The following is a 25,567-nucleotide window of genomic DNA, read 5'->3' as shown; positions in this document are numbered from 1 at the left end:
TCTTTCAGGGGATCTATTGGTCTCTGGGCAGAGGATAGGTGGGGGGGGGGGGGGGGGGGGGCAGTGGTTGGACTAAGGACTGGCAGGGGGAGAGAAGCGGGTGGCGACTGTCTCTGGGCAGAGGATAGGTAGGGGGGGCAGCGGCGGTGGTAGGACTCAGGAGGACCCCTGGCCTGACTCCTGGTAGCGCCTCCATGCTCTGGACACTACCCTGACAGACACAGCAAACCTTCTTGCCACAGCTCACAATGATGTGCCATCCTGGATGATCTGCACTACCTGAGCCACTTGTGTGGGTTGTAGACTCCGTCTCATGATACCACTAGAGTGAAAGCACCGCCAGCATTCAAAAGTGACCAAAACATCAGCCAGGAAGCATAGGAACTGATAAGTGGTCTGTGGTCACCACCTGCAGAACCACTCCTGTATTGGGGGTGTCTTGCTCATTGCCTATAATTTTCACCTGTTGTCTGTTCCATTTGCACAACAGCATGTTAAATTGATTGTCAATCAGTGTTGCTTCCTGAGTGGACAGTGTGATTTCACAGAAGTGTCATTGACTTAAAAGTTACATTGTGTTGTTTAACCCCTTAAGGACTCAGCCCATTTTGGCCTTAAGGACTCAGACAATTTAATTTTTACGTTTTCATTTTTTCCTCCTTGCCTTCTAAAAATCATAACTCTTTTATATTTTCATCCACAGACTAGTATGAGGGCTTGTTTTTTGCGCGACCAGTTGTCCTTTGTAATGACATCACTCATTATATCATAAAATGTATGGCGCAACCAAAAAACACTATTTTTGTGGGGAAATGAAAACGAAAAACGCAATTTTGCTAATTTTGGAAGGTTTTGTTTTCACGCCGTCCAATTTATGGTAAAAATGACGTGTGTTCTTTATTCTGAGGGTCAATACGATTAAAATGATACCCATTATTACATACTTTTATATTATTGTTGCGCTTAAAAAAAATCACAAACTTTTTAACCAAATTAGTACGTTTATAATCCCTTTATTTTGATGACCTATAACTTTTTTATTTTTCCGTATAAGCGGCGGTATGAGTGCTCATTTTTTGCGCCATGATCTGTACTTTTTTTTATACCACATTTGCATATAAAAAACTTTGAATACATTTTTTATAATTTTTTTTTAAATAAAATATATTAAAAAAGTAGGAATTTTGGACTTTTTTTTTTTTCATTCACGCCGTTAACCGTACGGGATCATTAACATTTTATTTTAATAGTTGGGACATTTACGCACGCGGCGATACCAAATATGTGTATAAAAAAATTTTTTTACGCTTTTTGGGGGTAAAATAGGAAAAAACGGACGTTTTACTTTTTTATTGGGGGAGGGGATTTTTCACTTTTTTTTTACTTTTACGTTAAGTACCACCGCACCAGGACGTACATTTACGTCCTGCGTCCTTAAGGGGTTAAAGGGGTATTTCAGGGAAAAACTTTTTTTTTTTTTTTTTTTAGATCAACTGGCTCCAGAAAGTTAAACAGATTTGTAAATTGCTTCTATTAAAAAATCTTAATCCTTCCAATAATTATCAGCTACTGAAGTTGAGTTGTTCTTATCTGTCTGGAAACAGTGCTCTCTGCTGACATCTTTGCTTATCTCAGGAACTGCACAGAGCAGAATTGGTTTGCTATGGGAATTTGCTTCTACTCTGGACAGCTCCCGAGACACACGTGCCATTAGAGAGCACTTAGACAGAAAAGAACAACTCAACTTCAGCAGCTCATAAGTACTGAAAGGATTAAGATTTTTTAATATAAGTAATTTACAAATCTGTATAACTTTCCGGAGCCAGTTGATATACCGTATCTAAAAATTTTTTGTTCATGGATAACCCCTTAACGACGCAGGATGTATATTTACGTCCTGCGCCGGCTCACGCGATATGAAGCGGGATCGCGCCGCGATCCCGCATCATATCGCGTCGGTCCCGGCGCTCATCAACGGCCGGGACCCGCGGCTAATACCACACATCGCCGATCGCGTGATGTGCGGTATTAACCGCCGCTTCGAAAGTGAAAGTGACCCGGCTGCTCAGTCGGGCTGTTCGGGACCGCCGCGAACAGCTGACAGGACACCGGGAGGGCCCTTACCTGCCTCCTTGGTGTCCGATCGGCGAATGACTGCTCCGTGCCGATAACACTGATCACAGGCGTGTTAATACATGCCTGTGATCTGTGTAAAAGATCAGTGTGTGCAGTGTTATAGGTCCCTATGGGAGCTATAACACTGCAAAAAAAAAAAAGTTAAGAAAAAAGTGTTAATAAAGGTCATTTAACCCCTTCCCTAATAAAAGTTTGAATCGCCCCCCTTTTCCCATAAAAAAAAAATAAAACAGTGTAAAAAAAATAAACATGTGGTATCGCCGCGTGCGTAAATGTCTGAACTATAAAAATATATCATTAATTAAACTGTACGGTCAATGGCGTACGCGCAAAAAAATTCCAAAGTCAAAAAAAGCGCATTTTTGGTCACTTTTTATACCATTAAAAAATGAATAAAAAGTGATCAAAAAGTCCGATCAAAACAAAAATCATACCGATAAAAACTTCCGATCACGGCGCAAAAAATGAGTCCTCATACCGCCCCGTACGTGGAAAAATAAAAAAGTTATAGGGGTCAGAAGATGACATTTTTAAACGTATAAATTTTCCTGCATGTAGTTATGATTTTTTCCAGAAGTGCGACAAAATCAAACCTATATAAGTAGGGTATCATTTTAACCGTATGGACCTACAGAATAATGATAAGGTGTAATTTTTACCGAAATATGCACTGCGTAGAAACAGAAGCCCCCAAAAGTTTTAAAATGACATTTTTTCTTCGATTTTGTCGCACAATGATTTCTTTTTCCGTTTCGCTGTGCATTTTTGGGTAAAATGACTAATGTCACTGCAAAGTAGAATTGGCGACGCAAAAAATAAGCCATAATATGGATTTTTAGGTGGAAAATTGAAAGGGTTATGATTTTTAAAAGGTAAGGAGGAAAAAACGAAAGGGCAAAAACGGAAAAACCCTGAGTCCTTAAGGGGTTTAAAAAAATATTCACAGGGGACACTCCAGCAAGTATAGGGGAATTAGGTTTTATTCCTACTACGTTTTCTAATGTAGATAAACAATGTGTAGAGATGTTGATAACTGAATTTAGTAATATGCCTAGTTCAGACAAGGTATCTCCCGATGAGCGTTTTCTGAAAGGAAAAAAATCTAATTTTTCCCCTCCGGTGGCACCAGGTGGCTGCATTGATATGTTTCATAAAGCAGTAATAAATTATGTTAAATCGATTCTATATCCTAAGGCAGTATTTAACTTACCTTTTGATGAGCAGGAAGCTTTAAAAGTATTAAAAAAAACGAGCTGATGTAATCATCATCAGGGCGGATAAGGGTGGAAGCGTAGTAGTGATGCCAAAAGTTATATACAACGAAGAAGCAATAAGGCAATTGTCCGACACTTAGCATATACGCTTCTACCCTTAGACCCCACTAATAAAATTAAGGAAAATCTTAGATGCATGCTTTATAAATATGTAACTGCTAACATTATATCAAAACGTACAGCAGAAAAACTCATCCCTGAATGTCCAATTGCAGCAAAGTGGTACCATTTACAAAAGGTGCATAAGTCACTGAGCCGACCCCCCGGCTGCCCAATTGTGGTGGGGATCGGCTCAGTGACTGAGCACCTATCTCAATATCTTGATTTTCTGTTAAGTCCCCTATTACCTGCAGTCCCAGCATATATAAAAGACACAGGCCACCTGCTCTCTATTATTAATGACATAGGTTGGGAAGAAGGCTGGAGCCTCTGCTCGCTGGATGTCGTTAGTCTCTATACTCGCATCCCGCATAACGCGGGAGTGCGAGCAATAGAAGACATTTTGAAAAAGACAGACAAGCCTGACACTTTTGTCAAAGTTTTGTACTTGAAAATAGTACTTTTAGGTATGATGGCAAATGGTGCAGACAGGACACCGGGACCCCAATGGGGACACCGGTGTCCTGTACGTACGCAAACTTATATCTGGCAAAATTTGAAGATGAATTGGTATATTCCACTAACAACCCGTTTATACAATACATCAGGACTTACGTCCGATTCGTGGATGATGTCCTGATGATATGGTCGGGGTCAAAAAGCCAGTTTGCTAGCTTTGTCACATACTTAAATAGTACAAAAGGATATAACATGGAATTCACATATCAATTTGGCAGAACCAAACTTGAATTCCTAGATGTCTGGAGTAAAGTTGAAAACGGTACACTGATAAGTGAAGGTTACAGAAAGGAGGTAGCACGTAACTCAATTCTACACTACCATAGTTCACATACAGCAGCTGTAAAAAATGGTATTCCATATGGGCAATTCCTGCGTTTAAAAAGGAATAATGTTCATGACAGTACATATCAAAAACAGGCCGATGAATTGGAATATAGGTTGCAAGAAAGAGAATACCCTCAGGTTCTTGTTAAAAAAGGAAGAGAAAAAGCAGAACAAAAAACACGAGTTGTTGGGTTCGAAAAAATCAAAAAAACTATTAAAAACTGATACCGGTAAATCCCCAAAAAGGTTTACTTTTACATTTCAGAATACACCTGTAAATAAAATCATTCAAAGAGCAGTGAGACAAAATTGATTTATTCTAGAGATGGATGAGGATATAAAAGAAATAGCAATTAATAAACCGCTAATGTCAACACAGACAGCTCAGGAGAAGAAAAGAAAAAGAAAGGTAGTGATTGGTTCAGTGAAAAAACCCCAAAAGGGAACTTCCAATGTAAAAACTGCAATTTTTGCAAGTATAACCTATGCCAAAGATCGTTTAGGATTGGTCCTGTATACCACACAGTTAAAGGGAACCAATCATCAGATTTTACCCTATATAACGCTTGGCAAAGCGTTATATAGGGTAAAATCTTTATTTTCACCATTCCCGGGGGATGCTCCTGCCCCCAGGGATGGTGAAGATATGAAGTTATAAACTAGTCACCGCCGCCGCCGTAAGTAATCACCTGGGCAGGGAGCTCTTCTCACCTACTCCCGTTCTTCGGCCGGGAGCGACGCCCCCTCCGCTTGATTGATGGGCCGCGTGATCACTCTGCTCCGTCTGTTCAGTGAGCGGAACAATGACGTGGCCCATCAATCCCCCGGGAATGGTGAAAATAAAGATTTTACCCTATATAACGCTTTGCCAAGCGTTATATAGGGTAAAATCTGATGATTGGTTCCCTTTAATGAGTTGATCACCTGTAAAATAAAAAACGTTGTGTATATAATCTTTTGTCCGTGTGGATTCTATTACATCGGAAAAACTATAAGACAATTGTGTGCCAGGATTAGGGAGCACTTTTACTCTCTGCGCACAAAGAAAGGCGCACCCAGATTTATTTCACATGTAATAGAGACACACGGAGGAAGCCCTGAAACACTGCGTTTTGCTGGTATTGAAAGAGTCACAGCACAACCAGGCATCAAGACAGAGAAGAATTTCCTTAGAAGAGAAACACACTGGATACTGTCAACCGATGCCCTGGGGGTTCTGGGACTCAATGATAAGGTGGATGTTTCAGTTTGTCTTTGAATATACGAAGTGTACGCTCTAGATCAATGAGATCACTGCTAAAAGTGTCAAATAATCAGATATCCACTTCTTCCCCTCTTTTCCCCTCCCATGGTGGTTTACGTCACAAGGTGTTAAGTAGGGGATAGTGATTATCCACCTGTATATAAGGTGAGCAGTTCCGGTTCTGTGTTAGGCCAGTTAAAGCACTTATTCAGTGTGGAACAGCGTTGTCGCCTCTCAGTGGTACCCCCCTGCCCCCCCCCTCGTTTGTTACCATCTATGTCTTCTCCCTGGGCAACATGGTTGTGAGTATGTGCTCAATAAAAGAAATTTGCTGAAATAAGAAGAATGATGAGTGGCCGACTTTTTTTCTACATATCTGCAAATATATCTAGATTTGTAAATTGCTTCTATTAAAAAATCTTAATCCTTCCAATAATTATCATCTACTGAAGTTGAGTTCTTATCTGTCTGGAAACAGTGCTCTCTGCTGACATATTTCTCTCAGGAACTGTACAGAGCAGAATAGGTTTGCTATGGGAGTTTGCTTCTACTCTGTACAGCTCCCGAGACACGTGTCATTAGAGAGCACTTAGACAGAAAAGAACAACTCAACTTCAGCAGCTCATAAGTACTGAAAGGATTAAGATTTTTTTTAATAGAAGTAATTTACAAATCTGTTTAACTTTCTGGAGCCAGTTGATATATAAAAAAGGGTTTTTCCTGGATAACCCCTTTAAGTGTTCCCTTTATTTTTTGAGCAGTGTAGAAGTTGGTTGAAGGTTGGCACATTAATCTGGTACTGCCAGAGAGACCCACACTCAACTACAGAGAACTATTGGATGAAAAAGTGTTTTTCATCATTCAACTAAGATGATTGTTCGTTGTTAAAGGGAAACTGACTGGCTGTTCACTCACACTAAACCCAATATATTGGGTTATAATGTGGGTGAACAGCATTAAAGTGAGTGGTAACTAACATTATATGTCAAGTATTGCCAGAGTTATGTGTCTTCAATCTTCTATTTCTACTGCACAGCTGCCTCCTCAATGTTCCCCACTCTGCCCGTCCATGTAATGCACATGCACGTATATTCTGTCTCATTTCACTAGGGTGTGAGAGCCTTCCGACACCTGCACTTTGCTTTGAGCAGAGTGCCAGAGAGCAGAGCATGGGCGTTGGTAGATTCTCACGTCCTAGCAACGTGAGAGTGAATACATTTGCATATTCATTACAGGGATGGGCAGAGCAGGGGATATTGAGGAGGCAGGGGGTATGGGTGAGCCGGCTCCCCGCCTCAGTTGCGCACACCTATGCAATAGAAATAGAAGAATTAAGGCACATAACTCTGTCAATATTTGACCAATTATTAATGAGTGACCACTCATTTCAATTCTGTTCACCCGCGCTATAACCCAGTATATTTGGTCTAGAGCGGATGAACAGCTTGTCATCAGTATCACCGACACTAACCTGTTGCACAGGCTTGTGGTGCAGGTGACACTGACAACAATAATACTGATCAGTCCCCTCTCTGTGTCTCTGTTCTCCACAATTCTGATTCTTCAATACATGCTAATGACATGCTTTGTACTTCGGGACGTTCCCAAGCTCCCCGTGCACAGTGACATCCGGCCGGCATCTTCCTAGTAACACCTCCTCCCCTGTGCTGAGTCCCCTATGCTGCAGAATGTAGCTCCACTCTGCAGAGACTCCGCACTGGGATGGAGGCGTTACTAGGAAGATGCCGGACAGATGTCACTGTGCACGCTTAAGGACAAGCACCAACCAGGTCGCTTGCATTTACCGAATAACCGTAATGCGGAAGCACAGAGCGGAGAACAGTAAGTATTATTGTCATCAGTGTCACCTGCACTACAAGCCAGTTCAATTTACCTCAGCATCTGTCCTTGGTTGAAATTGTATTTTCATCAACTTTGATCTAATGTGTATGGCCATCTTAAATGGCACAAAGAAGCTCACATTGACTTGCCAGACAGTTGACATGAAATGCCCCACCTTTGGCAGCTTCTGACAATGCTGCAGTTGTAGTTTATGACGGGTTACCTCATACTAGAAAGTGCTCCAGGAAATGGCTGTGACTCATGTTCTGAGGCGGCTAATATATGTTCCTTTCCACAGAAAAACATGTGTAGCTGAAAATCAGTGTTTAGATTCCATCACCACCTTCCAAATTTGAAGGAACGTATACTGAGATTTGTGGTACATTTTTAACTATTTTTGTTTTGTTTGTTTGTTTGTTTAGCAACTTCATACAGCAGAGGAACATCATAAATGTTTTTCTATGTTTTATTTGTGCTTAAAAAAAGCTCAAGAGCACATTTTCCCCCATCTTATACACAGACTTTGGACCGGAGCCCAAACACAGGAAGTGCAGCCTGGAGTGCTGAGGGGAGGGGGGGGGGGTGTCCAACCAACAGCATATAGCAGTTACGTGTGAGAGGAGCTGTGATTGGATGAGTCTGGACACACACCCTCAGCATTCCAGGCTACACTTTCTATGTTTGGACTTCGGACCAAAGTCTGTGTATAAGTCTGCTTCCACACTAGAAAATACTTCTGTTATAAACGCTCGTCATAAAATAGTGCATGCACTATTTCTCCCGTTACTATTGCCCGTCACAAAATAACTTCCGTTATTAATAACGGGCGATAACGGGTTAGAACGGCTATCAGAAAAATCCCATAGACTATAATGGGATTTTCTAATGGCTGATTTTCAAGATTTTTATGACTGGTGTTTATAACGGAAGTATTTTTTTTATAGTGTGAAAGCAGCCTAAGATGGGGGAAAATGTGCTCTTGAGATTTTGTAAAGATTTTTTTTAAGCACAAATAAAACATAGGAAACTTAATCACACCCCCTCCCATAGACATGAATGGAGGGGGCGTGGCGTGAGGTCACGTCCCCAGTCCCAGAAACCCGGAGGTTTTCGAATTGGAGACGCAGCTCCCGCATAGAATGCGGGTGCTGCAGGGAGATCGCAGGGGTCAAAGCGATGGGCACCCCACGATCAGACATCTTTCCTTTGGATAGGGGATAAAATGTTTTTGCCCATAACACCCCTTTAATTGTTTCTGTGGAAGATGTTTGTGCCGCGGAAATGCTACCGTGTGCACGGTGCAGCAGAAACCTATTGATATCAATAGGATTGCAGCAGAATTTCCGAGCTGAATGTTTCCGCAGAATTCTGGTCCGAAATTCCGCTGTCTGAACATAGCCTTAGTCTCATGCTACCATTTTCTGGTTTAGCTTTACCTCTAACCAAATGCAGTAACTGCACAAGTAAAAGTACCACATCAGGTGCTTTGCCGTTGGTTTAAGTGATTACATATAGTTACATCCAGGGACTACAGGGGGCATATCCTCTGTTTGGAGTTGTTCTCTCTTCCTTATTGCCACCATCTATGACTTTTCCCCATCAAGAGTCATCTAAGCAGACTTTGTCAGACAAACCTCTTAGGCTTTGCAATTTATAGTTCCGTAGTGCCCCAAATGGTAATAATACTTCCCTTGGTGCCCTACACAATAATGCACATCCTTTTTTGTAAACGCCCAAACAATAACAGTGGCCCACACAATATTGCTGCAGCTTGTAGTGCTTCTCACAGTAAAAGGGTTTTGTGACCAGGGGGGGGGGGGATGTGACAAGGGGGGATGTGACGGGGGGTGTGACAAGGGTGAGGAGAATGTGACAAAGGGGGTGTGTGACAAGGGGGGGATGTGACGGGGGGGGGGGGGGAAATGTGAAACAGGCGGTGGGCATAAAATGGGTAGGTAGGTGTGAAATGGAGGCGATTGGACATGAAATGGGGGATTTCACCATTTTTTTTTTTATTATATCGCAATCGCAATATTTAGGCCCAAAATCGCAATCACACATTTTTCCCATATCATGCAGCCCTAGTTAAAACCAAGCACATGATTGTTTTTCTTGTGAAATTCCCAATAAGTTTGATGTGTCACAGGACCCTCTTCCTATTGAAAAAACTAAAGTTGGATTCAAAATGTCAGATTTCAAAATGGCCGCCATGGTCACCACCCATCTTGAAAAGTTACTCCCCTCACATATACTAATGTGCCACAAACAGGAAGTTAATATCACCAACCATTCCCATTTTATTAAGGTGTATCCATATAAATGGCCCACCCTGTACAGCTCTGGGGTATAATACAGAATATAACTAACGATCAGTACAGGACAAGTAATGTAAGTACACAGTGATCCCACCAGCAGAATAGTGAGTACAGCTCTAGAGTATTATACAGGATATAACTCAGGATCAGTACATTATAAGTAATGTAATGTAAGTACACAGTGACCTCACCAGCAGAATAGTGAGTATTGCTCTGGAGTATAATACAGGATATAACTCAGGATCAGTACAGGATAAGTGATGTAATATAAGTATACAGTGACCTCACCAGCAGAATAGTGAGTATTGCTCTGGAGTATAATACAGGATATAACTCAGGATCAGTACAGGATAAGTAATGTAATGTAAGTACACAGTGATCCCACCAGCAGAATAGTGAGTACAGCTCTAGAGTATTATACAGGATAGAACTCAGGATCAGTGCAGGATAAGTAATATAATGTAAGTACACAGTGACCTCACCAGCAGAATAGTGAGTATTGCTCTGGAGTATAATACAGGATAGAACTCAGGATAAGTGCTGGATAAGTGATGTAATATAAGTACACAGTGGTAAGCTTGCAGTATTGTTGCATCGCTTGATGCTGTTGTTCTCTTTGTATTTTATGAAAAATTCTAATAAATATTGTTTACAAAAAAAAAGTACACAGTGATCCTACCAGCAGAAAAGGAAGTGCCGCTCTGGGGTGTAAAAAGATACACGCTACTACCCAGATTAGTATAGTACAATGGCAAAGCCGTGACCCTGTAACTAACCTTATGAATGACATGAAGTTTATCACCCCACTCGACCCATAACTTAATGAGCACAATCCGGGACAGAGCAGCCACTTCAGCCGAACGATTGAGCCAGATAACAATTTAGCGGAGCCCGGAGGTTTCCCCAGGACTCGGCCTGCATTCCACGCTAGCCGGTCGCATGCCTGCACACGTGACACAGTTCATGTGACCTGCCGGACCGCAGCCCGGCAGCCTGGCATAATGGATGCTAGCTCCATGCTGCACAGCACGGCCAAAGATCCTGCAGCATAGCCCTCAGAAAGCCCATGCCCGAGACTGTTATAGCAGAAGAATGCCACATAATGAAGCCCATTTGTGGGCTGCATAGCACGGCTCTGCCGATGCTAACCCCTGTTTAGGCGACAGGTAGCTAGCAAGAAAATTGTAAGGAAGCCTACCAGCCTTTTGCACAGAGGACTGTCCATTGTGCGGCCCGCTGTTTCTCCTCTCAGCAGCAGTGCCTAGCGCTGGGAGGAGGTTTTAACCCTTACACGACTGGCTGCCATATGTATAGGGCGCAGCTGTGCAGCTGGTCTATGAAGCGAGCTCAAGAGCTAATCTCTCTCTTTATAGTGGCTAATGGCAGACATTACCGAACCAAGTGATGTCTGACATTAACCCTTAAGACACCACAATCAAAGTTGATTGCGGCATCTAAAATTAGGAAAAGAAGTGCCAGTAGCTCAGTGGTGCTGATCGGTACATCCGCCGGCCACTCGCGGGTTTCCGATCACCTTAGAGGGTGGGCGGAGGGTCACTACCTGCCTCCTTCCCATCCGATCGGCGCTCCAAGTATGTAGGGAGCTTCAGCGCTGATAACATTGATCAGTGCTGTGCTATAGGCTCTTATGGTACAGCATTGATCAGTGTCTGCAAGATTGCAAGTAGTCGTCCCCATGGCAGAGTTTATCAAACTGTGTGCCTCCAGCTGTTGCAAAACTACAACTCCCAGCATGCCCAGACAGCCAAAGTCCGGGCATGCTGGAAGTTGTATTTATGCAACAACTAGAGACACACTGTTTGGAAAACACTGTCCTGTGAAATGTAAAAAGAAAAGGTAATAAATGTTAATAAGCATCAAATACAAATATATATATATATATATATATATATATATATATATATATATATTCTCTATCATCTCTATCATCTCTATCATCTCTATCTATCTCTATCATCTCTATCTCTCTCTCTCTCTATCTATCTCTCTCTATCTATCTATCTCTATCTCTCTATCTCTCTCTCTCTATCTCTCTCTCTCTATCTCTCTCTCTCTATCTATCTCTAATCTCTATCTCTCATTGCCAGGTGGTTAACCCTAAATACTTTATATAATATTAGGAAACTATGGGTAAGAATTGCAGGCAAATTACATTCCCAAAAGCCTTAACCCCATACAGATCCAGCCCATTTTCACCTTGAGGATCCGGCCATTTTTTGCACATCTGACCACTGTCACTTTAAGCATTAATAAAACTAGATGCTTTTACTTTTCATTTTGATTCCGAGATTTTTTTTGTGTGACATATTCTACTTTGTTAGTGGTAAAATTTCTTTGATACTTGCATCATTTCTTGGTGAAAAATTCCAACATTTTATGAAAAATGTGCAATTTTTTTTTTACTTTGAAACTCTCTGCTTATAAGGAAAATGAACATCCCAAATAAACTATATATTGTTTCACATATACAATGGCCGACATTTATCTTTGTCTTTAGACTGTTTTTTGTGTCTAAAAAAGGCGCAAGCAGGGTTTATTTGCTCCTTTTTTGCGCCTTTTTGTTTACTAATTTCTGCTGATTTTGAGTTGCAATCCACTGTTTTTTGTAATGCACATGATATAGAAGGGGTTTATGAACTGCGCCTTTTTGTGAAACGGCGCAAAAAAGCCGCAACGCCACTGAAAAGTCTCTAAAACTACACCAGCCCAGACCTGGCATAGCTTTCTAGTGTATGTGAAGAGAGAAATTTGAGAAAATGTTTACCTGCACAAAATGTATCAAATGCTCTGTGAACATTTAATACATTTGGTGATCCTACACATTACCAGCACACAAAAAAAGGTGTAAAAAATGCTTCACTTCCACCTACAATGATAAATGTGCGCCAATATGTCTACTTTGTTTGCATCATAAAGTTGACATGTTTTTACTTTCGGAAGACATCAGAGGGCTTCATATTAGAAATACCCCATAACTGACCCCATTATAAAAACTGCACCCCTCTAAGTATTCAAAATGACATTCAGTAAGTTTGTTAACCCTTTAGGTGTTTCGCAGGAATAGCAGCAATGTGAAGGCGAAAACCCAAAATCTTATTTTTTTTTACACTCGCATGTTCTTGTAGAACCATTTTTTGCGTTTTTACAAGGGGTAAAATCACCCTAAAATTTGTAACCCAATTTCTCTTGAGTAAGAAAATATCTCATATGTGTATGCCAAGTGCTCTGTGGGTGCATTAGAGGGCTCAGAAGGGAAGGAGCGACAATGGGATTTTGGAGAGTGAGTTTTTCTGAAATGGTTTTTGTCACATTTAGGAAGCACCTATGGTGCCATAACAGCAAAAAAAAAATACTATTTTGCAAACTACACCCCTCAGGGAACATAACAAGGGGTCCAGTGAGCCTTAACACCTCACAGATGTTTGACGACTTTTCATTAAAGTTGGAAGTGTAAAATAAAATAAAAATGTTAACTAAAATGCTGGTGTATGCCCAAATTTTTAATTTTTTACAAGGGGTAATAGGAGAAAATGTTCCACAAAATTTGTAACCCCATCTCTTCTGAGTATGGAAATACCCAATGTGTGGACGTCAATGCTCAGAAGAGAAGGAGTCACATTTGGCTTTTGGAAAGCTAATTTTGCTGAAATGGTTTTTGGGGGACATGTCACATTTAGGAAGCCCCTATGGTGCCAGAACAGCAAAAAAAAAAAAAAAAAAAAACACATGGCATTCTATTTTGGAAACTACACCCCTAAAGGGGTCCAGTGAGCCATAACACCCCACAGGTGTTTGACGACTTTTCGTTAAAGTCAGATGTGTAAATGAGAAAAAAAAAATTATTCACTAAAATGCAGGTTTTTCCCCAAATTTTACATTTTTACAAGGGGTAATAGGAAACAATGCCCCCCCCCCCCCCCCCCCCCAAAAAAAAAATAAAAAAAATTGGTAATACCCCATGTGTGGACATCAAGTGCTCTGCTGGCGCATTACAGTGTTCAGGAGAGGAGTCGCATTTGGCTTTTGGAAAGCAAAGTTTGCTGAAATGGTTTTTGGGGGCATGTTACATTTAGGAAGCTCCTATGGTGCCAGAACAGCAAAAAAGAACAAGAAACAAAAAACAAAACATGGCATACTATTTTGGAAACTACACCCCTCAAGGAATGCAACAAGGGGTACAGTGAGCTTAACACCCCACGGGTGCTTGACGACTTTGAACTTTTGGAGAGAGAATTTGGTTGGAATAGAAGTCGGGGACCTTGTACGTTTACAAAGCCCCCGTGGTGCCAGAACAATGACCCCCCCCCCACATGTGACCCCATTTTGGAAACTACACCCCTCATAGAATTTAATAAGGCGTGCAGTGAGCTTTTACACCCCACTGGCATTTGTCAGGTCTTTGGAACAGTGGGCTGAGCAAATGAAAAATTACATTTTTCATTTTCACTGACAACTGTTCCAAAAATCTGTCAGATACCTGTGGGGTGTTAATGCTCACTGTACCCCTTATTACATTCCGTGAGGGGTGTAGTTTCCAAAATGGGCTCACATGGGGGGGGGTCCATTGTTCTGGCACCATGGGGGCTTTGTAAACACACTGTTTTTGAAATTATGCTGAGAAGCAGTTAGATCAAAATACAAAATTGTGGATGTGTGGCCATGTCTGTTTTTCTACCTGGATTCACACGTGGCCTTCAATTCCTGACAAATTTTCTGGCCAAAAGCCCAATGGCGCTCCCTCTCTTCTGAGCATTGTAGTAGAGCACTGGTATGTTCTTACTCTTCTTAGAGATGGGGTTACAAATTTTGGGGGGGCTTTTTTTTTCCTCCTATTCTCCCTTGTGAAAATTAGAAATGTAGGGTAACCCCAGCATTTTAGTTAAATTTTTTTTTTTCGTTTTCCCATCCAACTTTAAGGAAAATTCGTCAAACACCTGTGGGGTGTTAAGGCTCACTATACCCCTTGTTACGTTCCGTGAGGGGTATAGTTTCCAAAATGGGGTCACATGTGGGTATTTTTTTGCATTCATGTCAGAACTGCTGTAAAATCAGCCACCCCTGTGCAAATCACCAATTTAGGCCTCAAATGTACATAGTGCGCTCCCACTCCTGAGCCCTGTTGTGTGTCCGCAGGGCATTTTATGCCCACATATGGGGTATTTCCGTACTTGGGAGAAATTGCATTACAAATTTTGGGGGTCTTTTTTTCCCTTTACCTCTTGTGAAAATAATAAGTATGGGGCAACACCAGCATGTTAGTGTAAGATTTTTTATTTTTTTACACTAACAGGCTAGTGTAGACCCCAACTTTTCCTTTTCATAAGGGGTAAATGGAGAAAAAGCCCCCTATAATTTGTAACGCAATTACGGAAATACCCCATATGTGGCCCTAACTGTTCCCTTGAAATACGACAGGGCTCCGAAGTGAGAGAGCGCCATGCTCATTTGAGGACTTAATTTTGGATTGCATAGGGGTGGACATTCCCAAACAGGGTGCCTCCAGCTGTTGCTAAACTCCCAGCATGCCTGGACAGTCAGTGGCTGTCCAGAAATGCTGGTAGTTGTTGTTTTGCAACAGCTGGAGGCACCGTTTTGGAAACACTGCCGTACGATACATTTTTCATTTTTATTGTGGGGGACAGTGTAAGGGGGGTGTATATGTAGTGTTAAACCTTTATTATGTGTTAGTGTAGTGTTTTTAGGGTACATTCACACGGGCGGTGGTTTACGGTGAGTTTCCCGCTAGAAGTTTGTGCTGCGGCGAAAAATTTGCCGCAGCTCAAACTTGATGCAGGAAACTCACTGTAAACCCCCTCGTGTGAATGTACCCTGTACATTCACATGGAGGGGCAAAACTACAACTCCCAATTTTGCAACAGCTGGAGGCACACTGGTTGGAAAACCTTCAGTTAAGTTCTGTTATCTAACTCAGTATTTTCCAACCAGTGTGCCTCCAGCTGTTGCAAAACTACAACTCCCAGCATGTACTGATCGCCGAAGGGCTTGCTCGGAGATGTAGTTATACAACAGCTGGATGTATGCAACTACAGCTCCCAGCATGGGGAGACAGCAGTTTGCTTTTCATGCATGCTGGGAGTTGTAGTTTTGCAAGATTTAGAGGGCCACGGCTTAGAAACCACCGCACAGTGATCTCCAAACTGTGGACCTCCAGATGTTGCAAAACTACAAATCCCAGCATGCCCAGACAGCAAACTGCTGTCTGGGCATGCTGAGAGTTGTAGTTTTGCAACATCTGTAGGGCTAAAGTTTAGAGATCACTGTATAGTGGCCTCCAAACTGTAGCCCTCCAGATGTTGCTAGGCAACTCGACTACTTCCGTAGTCTTCACCAGTCATTGCCGCCCGCTGCCGATCGTTGCCTCCGATGCCGCCGATGGAAAGTGATAGGGATCGACATGCACGATTTTCTAAGTTATCTGTATCGGCAATTACCTTGCCGATAATGTGGCCGCTTTAAATCAATGAACTGCAGCGGCTTTTGTGGGGCCAAAAACTGCCGCCACCAGCTTCTCTCCCCCTGCCTGTCATGAGTCCAACCACCGCCACTGCAAGAGATCGCCGCCGCTGGTGCCCCATTGCCTCCCTCATCCCCGGTTTTACAATTACCTGTTCCGAGGGCCCGCGCTACTACTGGCTCCTGCGGCGTCCTGCGCTGTCACTGTGCGCTTCGCAATGACGAGTGACATCCTCAACGCAACATCACAGTCAGTGGCCCGGCGCACCGTGACAGCGCAGGACGTCGCAGGGAACAGGTACTTATAAAAAAGGGGATGGGGGAGGCAATGAGGCACCGGCTGTGGCGGTCTCTGGCAGCGGCAGTGATTGGACTCAGGACCCCAGGACAGGCAGGGGGAGAGAAGCGAGTGGCGGCGGCGGTCTTTGGGGGGGGGGGGGGGGATTTAAAATGTATGGAATATCGGTATAAGGTATCGGCTATCAGCCTGAAAGTTCACAGGCTATCTGTATCGGCTCTAAAAGATCAATATCGGTCGATTCCTAGTAAGTGACCTCCAGTCCCGGTCACAGGACAGTTCCCCTGTTCTGCCTGCACTACTGTGGGTTTGCAGAATGGGGGAACCAAACCAAACTTTAACCCCCTCCCCCTCCCTGCCACCTAACTCCTATCCCTTCAGGGAGATCGTGGGTTTCTTTGATACCCCTGATCCCCCTTATTTTCCGGGTCACCGGAGACCCATATGAACCAGAATTGCCGCAGATCCCCGGTCAGAATTGACCTGCGATATGCAGCAATTGCCGACATAGGGGGATCTCAGGACCCCCCTGGGCATTTGCATGGGATGCCTGCTGATAGATATCAGCAGTCATGCCGGTCTGGTCCCTGCCCAGCGCGCGGCAGGGACCGAAATTCCCATGGGCGTACAGGTACGCCCTGGGTCCTTAAGTACCAGGGAGCCAGGGCATACCCATATGCCCTGGGTACTTAAGGGGTTAAGGACCAGGCCCATTTTGGCCTTTAGGACCAGGCCAGTTTTATTATTGCATTTTCGTTTTTTCCTCCTCGCCTTCTAAAAATCATAACTCTTTTATATTTCCATCCACAGACCCATGTAAGGGCTTGTTTTTTGCATCAACAAATTTACTTTGTAATGACATCACTTATTTAACCATTAAATGTACGGCGCAACCAAAAAAATATTATTTATGTGGAAAAAATTGAAAAGAAAACCGCAATCACTTTACGTTAAAAAACAGTACGTTTTCTTCAGTCTGTTGGTCAATACAATTAGAATGATACCCATGTTATATGCCTTTTTATAATTGTACCGCTTAAAAAAAATAAATAAATCTCAAACTATTTTAACATAATTAGTATGTTTTGAAATTGCCCTATTTTGACCACTTATAACTTTAAAATTTTTCCGTATACGGGGCACATAAGGGCTAATTTTTGTGCCGTGATCTGTGGTTTTTAACGGTAGCACTTTTGCTTATATTTTACTTTTCATTTATTTGTTATCTATTTTTTTTAATAAAATGTGACTAAAAAGCGGCAATTTTGGCCTTTTTTTTTCTTTACTTTTACGCCTTTCAGCATACGGGATAATTAACAATATATTTTGATAGTTCAGACTTTTAAGCACGCGGCGATACCAAATATGTTTTATTTTTTACGCTTGTTTGGGAGTAAAATGGGAAAAATGTATGTTTTACATTTTTATTAGGGGGGGGATTTAAAAATTTTTAAATTTTCTTTATTTTACTTTTTACATTTTTTAACTTTTTTATTTATTTATTTATTTTTTACACTTTAATAGTCCCCTGTAATCATTTGACCAGAGCAGAAGACCCCAGGAGACGAACGGAGGCAGGTGATGGATGATCAGATCGCCCACAGCTCTGCCGCGGGGATCTGATCATCCATTTAAAGTACTGCACTGCCACAAATGCTGTGATATCTGCCATTACCAGCGGGTCCCTGGCTGTTGATAGCAGCCGGGACCTGCTCGCGATCATGGCAGAGCGTAAACGTACATCATGGTGCGTTAAGTACCAACGCAACCATGATGTACATTTACATCCATTGTCGTTAAAGGGATTATCCCAAGATTTAAGCAGGGCTGTGGAGTTGGTAGATAAATGTTCCGACTCCTCTGTATTAATATGTGAATGTATTTTATACATTCCTTGAAGTAAAGAACAGTTTGTGTGCTGATCTGCTGCTGAAGATAGGGCAGTGGGAGGATCCAGGAAGGGGCATTTATTATAAAACATGATTTCCCTAGTAGAATCCCATAGTCATGTTTATAGTTTAAAGGGGTACTCCGCTCCTAGACATCTTATCCCCTATCCAAAGGATAGGGGATAAGATATCAGATTGCCAGGGTCCCGCTGCTGGGGACCCCGGGGATCGCCGCTGCGGCACCGCACTTTCATTACTACACAGAGCGAGTTCGGGGGGCTGGCCGCGACATCACGAGGGGCGGAGTTCGCTCTGTGCTTAATGACGGGCGATACAAGGGAACGGAGCAGCGTGACGTCGTGGCTCTGCCCCTCGTGACATCACGGCCCGCTCCCTTAATGCAAGTCTATGGCAGGGGGCATAATGACCGCCATGCCCCCTCCCATAGACTTGTATTCAGGGGGTTGGCCGTGACATCACGAGGGGCGGAGCCGTGACGTTTCGATGATCCGGCCCCTGTATCGCCCGTTATTATGCACAAAGCGAACTCACTGCAGTGGCAATCCCGGGGGTTCCCAGCAGCGGGATCACGGCGATCTGACATCTTATACCCTATCCTTTGGATAGGGGATAAGATGTCTAGGGGCGGAGTACCCCTTAAGCTAACAATCGAGTGTACAAGTTTTTATACCCTTAGCTGAATGGCAGCAGTTTTTCCAATGCTTTACAGCTTCAGTCTTGAACTATTGACCCTCCATTCCCTTCACTAGTCCTGCTAAAAACATATTTACTTAATCCCTTATCAGTGAGAGGCTAGGTTACCCATGGGTTCCCTGTAACAGCAGAACACAACACTATGGAAAGTATAAGTATTGCTGCTCCTAATTGTGCGTTGCGTGCCATATAGTAAAGCACATGAAAAGCATGCTTCTTCACGGTCACTTAACGTGTTAGTTTTGCGGTTACGTGAGGCACTGCATGCATTGGTCTTTATTCTTAAAGTAGAGAAGTCATTAATTATAACTTTTTGTGAATTGGGACATTTAAACTTGCTTTTTTTTTTATTTTTTTTATTCCAATCTAAACTTAGTAGGAGTCGGAGTCGGTGCATTGTTTGCCGACTCCGACTCCAGGTACCCAAAATTTCGTCCGACTCCTCGACTCAGACTCCGACTCCACAGCCCTGGATTTATGTTTACACCCTATTCACAGACTAAGGCTAGGTTCAGACTAGGGAATTTCAAATTCCGCTTGCTAAAAAGTGCATGCGAGTCAATGGGATTTCCGTGCACCTGTTCATACTTCGGATTTTTTCACTCGGAATTTGCGTGCCTAATTTCCGCTAGAAAATTTCCACATGAAGAAAGGAGGTGCTCTTTCTTCAGACGGATTTCCGCCGCAGAATCCCATTGACTTCAATGGGACTCTCATTTCCCGGCGGATTTTTTTTTTGAACGTAGGAAGATTGCAAGTGGATTACATGCGGAAAATCTGTACGGATTTGAGTCAGAAATTTTAATATGATCAGCCCACTTGTTCTTGGACTAACCCACGTTCTTCCTTACACCTGGGTCGGGTCATGTGACCTATGGGACTTTCAAAGATAGCTGTATAGTATCCCAGTTATACATATAGAGGGTAATATGATGAGATTTGTGTGCATGGAATCCTTCAGTAATGATAGCTAAAAAATGATCACAAGTGCAGTTCTGCTTCCTTATAAGGTCTCATCCCTGCAAGGCCTGGCACAGCACCACACATTTCCCTCGCTCTATTACCACGTAATGCAGGCTGCCGAATATGTTTACATGTCACTAATGTGTTTGACTTCCTTTCCAAGCGGACATTTGGCAGTGTGAGCATGCTTTGTATAAACTATCAGTGGCTAAACCTTGTAGCTGCTGCTTAGGTATTGTGTGGTAAGTTGTCTTCTTAGTGACCTTTTGATGTCCTCTGAATGTGTCTGGCTGTTTGTGCTCCCATCTTGTTGTAACTTTTTGATGGAAAAAAAATGTGGCCTTATCAGCTGTGATAACTTTTGTAGTATCTAACATTATAAGTCAGGTCATGACCCGATGAAGAGACCATTCTGGTTTTAAAACTTGTCTTCTGTTTATTGTGATAAATTAATATATACACTGCTCAAGAAAAAAAAAAGGGGGAACACTTAAACAACACAATGTAACTCCAAGTCGATCACACTTCTGTGAAATCACACTGTCCACTCAGGAAGCAACACTGATTGACAATCAATTTCACAGGCTGTTGTGCAAATGGAACAGACAACAGATGGAAATTATAGACAATTATCACGACCCCCCCCCCCCCCAATAAAGGAGTGGTTCTGCAGGTGGTGACCACAGACCACTTCTCATTTCATATGCTTCCTGGCTGATGTTTTCATCACTTTTGAATACTGGCGGTGCTTTCACTCTAGTGGTAGCATGAAAAGGAGTCTACAACCCACCCAGGTGGCTCAGGTAGTGCAGCTTATCCAGAATGGCACATCAATGCGAGCTGTGGCAAGAAGGTTTGCTGTGTCTGTCAGCTTAGTGTACAGAGCATGGAGGCACTACCAGGAGATGTGGAGGAGGCCGTAGGAGGGGAACAACCCAGCATCAGGGCCGCTACCTCTGCCTTTGTGCAAGGAGGAGCACTGGCAGAGCCCTGCAAAATGACCTCCAGCAGGCCACAAATGCGCATGTGGCCACTCAAACGGTCAGAAACAGACTCCATGAGGGCCTTATGTCCAAAGGTGGGGGTTGTGCTTACAGCCCAACACCTTGCTGGACCTTTGGCATTTGCCAGAGAACACCAAGATTTGCAAATTCGCCACTGGCGCCCTGTGCTCTTCACAGATGAAAGCAGGTTTACACAGAGCACATGTGAAAGTCTGGAGACACCGTGGAGAACGTTCTGCTGCCTGCAACATCCTCCGGCATGACCGGTTTGGCAGTGGGTCAGTAATGGTGTGGGGTGGCATTTCTTTGGGGAGCCGCACAGCCCTCCATGTGCTTGCCAGAGGTAGCCTGACTGCTATTAGGTACCGAGATGAGATCCTCAGACCCGTTGTGAGACCATATGCTGGTGCGGTTGGCCCTGGGTTCCTCCTAATGCAAGACAATGCTAGACCTCATGTGGCTGGAGTGTGTCAGCAGTTCCTGCAAGAGGAAGGCATTGATACTATGGACTGGCCCACTCGTTTCCCAGACCTGAATCCGATTGAGCACATTTGGGACATCATGTCTCGCTCGATGCACCACACACTGTCTAGGAGTTGGTGGATGCTTTAGTCCAGGTCTGGGAGGCCATCCCTCAGGAGACCATCTGATCAGCCACCACCACCTCATCAGGAGCATGCCCAGGCATTGTAGGGAGGTCATATGGCACGTGGAGGCCACACACTACTGAGCCTCATTTTGACTTGTGTGTGACTCCATATCCAGACCTCCTTGGGTTGATAAATTTGATTTCCATTGATAATTTTTGTGTGATTTTGTTGTCAGCACATTCAACTATGTAAAGATGAAAGTATTTCATACGATTAGTTAATTCATTCAGATCTAGGATGTGTTATCTTAGTGTTCCCTTAGTGTTCCATTTTTTTGAGCAGTGTGTGTGTGTGTGTGTGTGTGTGTGTATGTATATATTTAATATATAATATTATAATTTTTTGATTTATTTATTTATTTATTTTTTCTACACTGATCCATAAATAGTCTGCATCATTTCTGGTGAGCCCCATATAGCATCTGATTCTTTTGAGATTCCCAGGTTGACTTTATAATTTATTATAAGGCTCTGTTCATACAACACGTTTGAGTCTTCTGTCAGATGTACACACTGATTTCTAGACATATAGCAATGTTTAAAAAATGTATAACGCATGATAATCTAGTGCAACTTGAACAAACTAAATCTTGTTGCTGCACGTATTTAATTGCAACTGTTTTTATTTATTTTTATTTTTTGTAGGTACACCAACCATGCCAGTCCAAAAGAGAACCGTGGTGGTGGGTAACACCCACACCTTAAAGTCTCCTGTTGGTATTATACGTATTATTGCAGCCATATTTGCCTGTGTCACCTTCAGCTTGGTTGTCCACAGTGGAGCATGGAATGGCCGAATTGGAGATCTGTGCATGTTTTCCTGGTGCTTCTGCTTCGTTGTTACTATAATTATCCTTATTGTGGAGTTTGCTGGAATGCAAAGCCGGATGCCAGTGTCCTGGAAGAACTTTCCAATCACTTTTGCAATGTTTGCTGTCCTGATGTGTCTCTCTGCCTCCGTCATCTATCCGTTGTACTTCCTGGATGACAGAAGCTATGGCGGTAATCGGCGTACCTATGAAATTGTAGCCACTGTGTTTTCGTGCCTTACTACTTTGGCATATATTATTGAAGTGTCCTTAACCCGAGCTCAGCCAGGAGAAGTTACGGGTTACATGGCGACTGTTCCTGGACTCCTGAAAGTCATCGAAAGCTACATTGCCTGTGTTATTTTTGTTTTTATTTCAGATCCACCTCTGTATGAAAAACATGATGCACTGAAATGGTGTTTGTCCGTATACTGTATCTGCTTTATCTTATCTATTTTGGTAATTATTCTGTGTGTCGGAGAGTGCACTAGCTGGTTGCCATGTGCTTTTGAGAAATTCCTCAGTGCATATGCCCTCCTTGCAGTTCTCTTCTATGTGTCTGCTCTGATTATCTGGCCCATTTTTCAGTTTGATTCCAAGCATAATGGTACCCCTACAAGGCCTGATTCCTGCAGATATGCTCCAGGCCGATATAGATTATGTACTTTTGATAAATGTGTAGCCATTGCTGTTCTGACAGCTTTCAATCTTTTAGTTTATATTGGTGATCTGGTGCATTCTGCAAGACTTATTTTCATCACTGTTTATTAAAAGATTAGGGTTTACTGAAGCTTGATGTAATTATTCCAGAAAAGAACAATTGTAGTCTTTCTTCCATTATATAACATACTGTATATTGATATGAAGGTTTTATGTAATTATACTTTTTTATGTTATGAAGGATCATTGTTCAAATGTAACCTTATTTCACTCAGATGTTCAATGTTATTTTTTTTTATTAACCATACTGCATCATTTCACCCAAGTGTCCTTTTAGTGAGTGGCGGGTATTGCGTTTTATTTCATACAGACCACTGTTAGCCACAAATCCTTTCTTTTCTACTTTTGGCTAAAAACGAACAAACAAAAAAACTAACAACTTTATTGTATTGTGTTTGAAAGACATAAATGGGTTACCCACTATTATATTATAACATATCACCTATCTACAGGTGAGCAGTATCGGGCTTTTTGGGTTCCGACTACATAATGCCATTAAAGTGTCAAATATGTTATCTCAAGGAGTGCTTCAATCATGTTTGCTAGAGTAACACTGACATGAGAGAAAGAAATGTCTGCCATCCTTATAATTACCAGGGGTCTGTGTAATGTAAAAGTGTGAGGAAGGCCTCCCCATAGAGTTCCTTGGTGTCATTTCAAACTCAATACACTGGTATCATGACCACCCATATTTTATATACTGCTTTTATGCCATTGTATATGATATGGGATCTTCATGGCTTTACCAGAGAAAACTTTGAAAAACGAATATAAAAAGCATTTGTCGCCTTTAAACTAGTAAACTAGTTATTATTAGTTATAATTATAGTTATATAGTTATAATTAGTTAAACCCTGTAAACTAGCGCCATCAGCACATACTCTTTACTGTGCCAGCAGCAGATAAGGTGTCATTTGTACTGAAAAGTGCACTTTGTAGAATCGGAACCCCCCAAAATTTACAAAATGGCGTTTTTTGGTTTGTTTGTTTGTTTTTTCAATTTAGCCCCATAAATATTTTTTTCTGGTTTCGCCATAGATTTTGTGGTGAAATGATTAATGGTATTACAAAGTAAAATTGGTGGCACAAAGAACAAGCCCTTATATGGGTCTGTAGATAGAAAATTGAAAGTGTTAGGATTTTTAGAAGGGGAGGAGGAAAAACAAAAGTGCAAACATGAAAAATGGCCTGAGAGGGAAGGGGGTTAAAGATCTGATTTCTATTAAGTAAAAAGTTTTTTTCTTATATGTAATACACAGGGGAATAGGAAGGGAAATATATATTTTTATGAGGTGTTTGAAAGGAAAACCTAGGTGAAATTGGTTTCCATACACATACGTTTTATAAACTTTCATATCCACATAAATAAAATGTAACATGAGGCTGGCAGAAAAGTTACATATTACTTAATTACAGTGACTAATAATTGTAGATAAGAGCTGAAACAATATGGTACTTAAAAACTGGCCTATGTTATCAAGGCATGGAAAAATTAGGCAGCAGATCTGTGAACCCCAAGGTTTTTTTTTTTTTTTTTTCAAAGTTTTTCCACCTAAATGTAGTGCTGGGCGGTATACCGGTTCATACCGAATACCGAAATTTTTGGGCTGCACGATATGAATTTTTCCCATACCGCAATACCGGTTGGGCCCCTCCCCCTTAGAAATGAATTATCAGCACAGCGCTGTCCCCACATCAGGGAACTAATCATATGTGACCCGCCAGCACTGTTCTACTCCCCCTCAAATCATGTTAGCCGCCAGCGCTATTCTGCTTCCCCCCCACACCCAAATCATGTTTCCCGCCAGCGCTGTTCTGCTCCCCACCCCCGCCCCCACCAAATCATGTTACCCGCCAGCGCTGTTCTGCTCCCCCCCCCACTAAATCATGTTACCCGCCAGCACTGTTCTGCTCCCCCCCCCCACTAAATCATGTTACCCGCCAGCGCTGTTCTGCTCCCCCCCCCCCCCACTAAAACATGTTGCCCCCCCCCCCCCACACTAAATCATGTTACCCTCCAGCGCTGTTCTGCTCCCCCTCAATTAATTGTCAGCCCAGCAGGGTACTACTCACATATATCACCCGCAAGCACTGCTGTCCTCCTCTTTGTTGGAACTGGAACTCTATGCTGTATGCCAGTGGTCTCCAACCTGCGGACCTCCAGATGTTGCAAAACTACAACTCCCAGCATGCCCGGACAGCCAACGTAGGTAACTTAAAGTTTATTTTCTTTATCTTTTGCAGCCCGGGCATAGGGATACAGCGTACAGC

At 42.5% G+C, this 25,567-nt stretch overlaps 1 protein-coding gene across 2 annotated transcripts in view; it reads left to right on the top strand.

Moving 5' to 3' along the window:
* The window catches only part of MYADM (myeloid associated differentiation marker), a 34,247-nt gene extending 9,024 nt beyond the window's left edge, over positions 1-25,223 (top strand). Inside the window, exons 1-2 of one of the 2 annotated variants that reach the window (XM_056542078.1) lie at positions 20,276-20,356; positions 22,413-25,223. In XM_056542078.1, the coding sequence (XP_056398053.1) occupies positions 22,424-23,347 (924 nt within the window). In that variant the 5' untranslated portion in view covers positions 20,276-20,356; positions 22,413-22,423 and the 3' untranslated portion in view covers positions 23,348-25,223. Of the gene's footprint in view, positions 1-20,275; positions 20,357-22,412 lie in introns of those variants that run through there. The other variant, XM_056542077.1, reaches the window with a different exon arrangement.
* Positions 25,224-25,567: the final 344 nt, after the last annotated feature.

The sequence above is a fragment of the Hyla sarda genome, chromosome 10 (assembly GCF_029499605.1).
Source record: "Hyla sarda isolate aHylSar1 chromosome 10, aHylSar1.hap1, whole genome shotgun sequence".
In the NCBI taxonomy this organism is placed as follows: domain Eukaryota; kingdom Metazoa; phylum Chordata; class Amphibia; order Anura; family Hylidae; genus Hyla; species Hyla sarda.
This window is presented reverse-complemented; position numbering and strand designations above follow the sequence as displayed.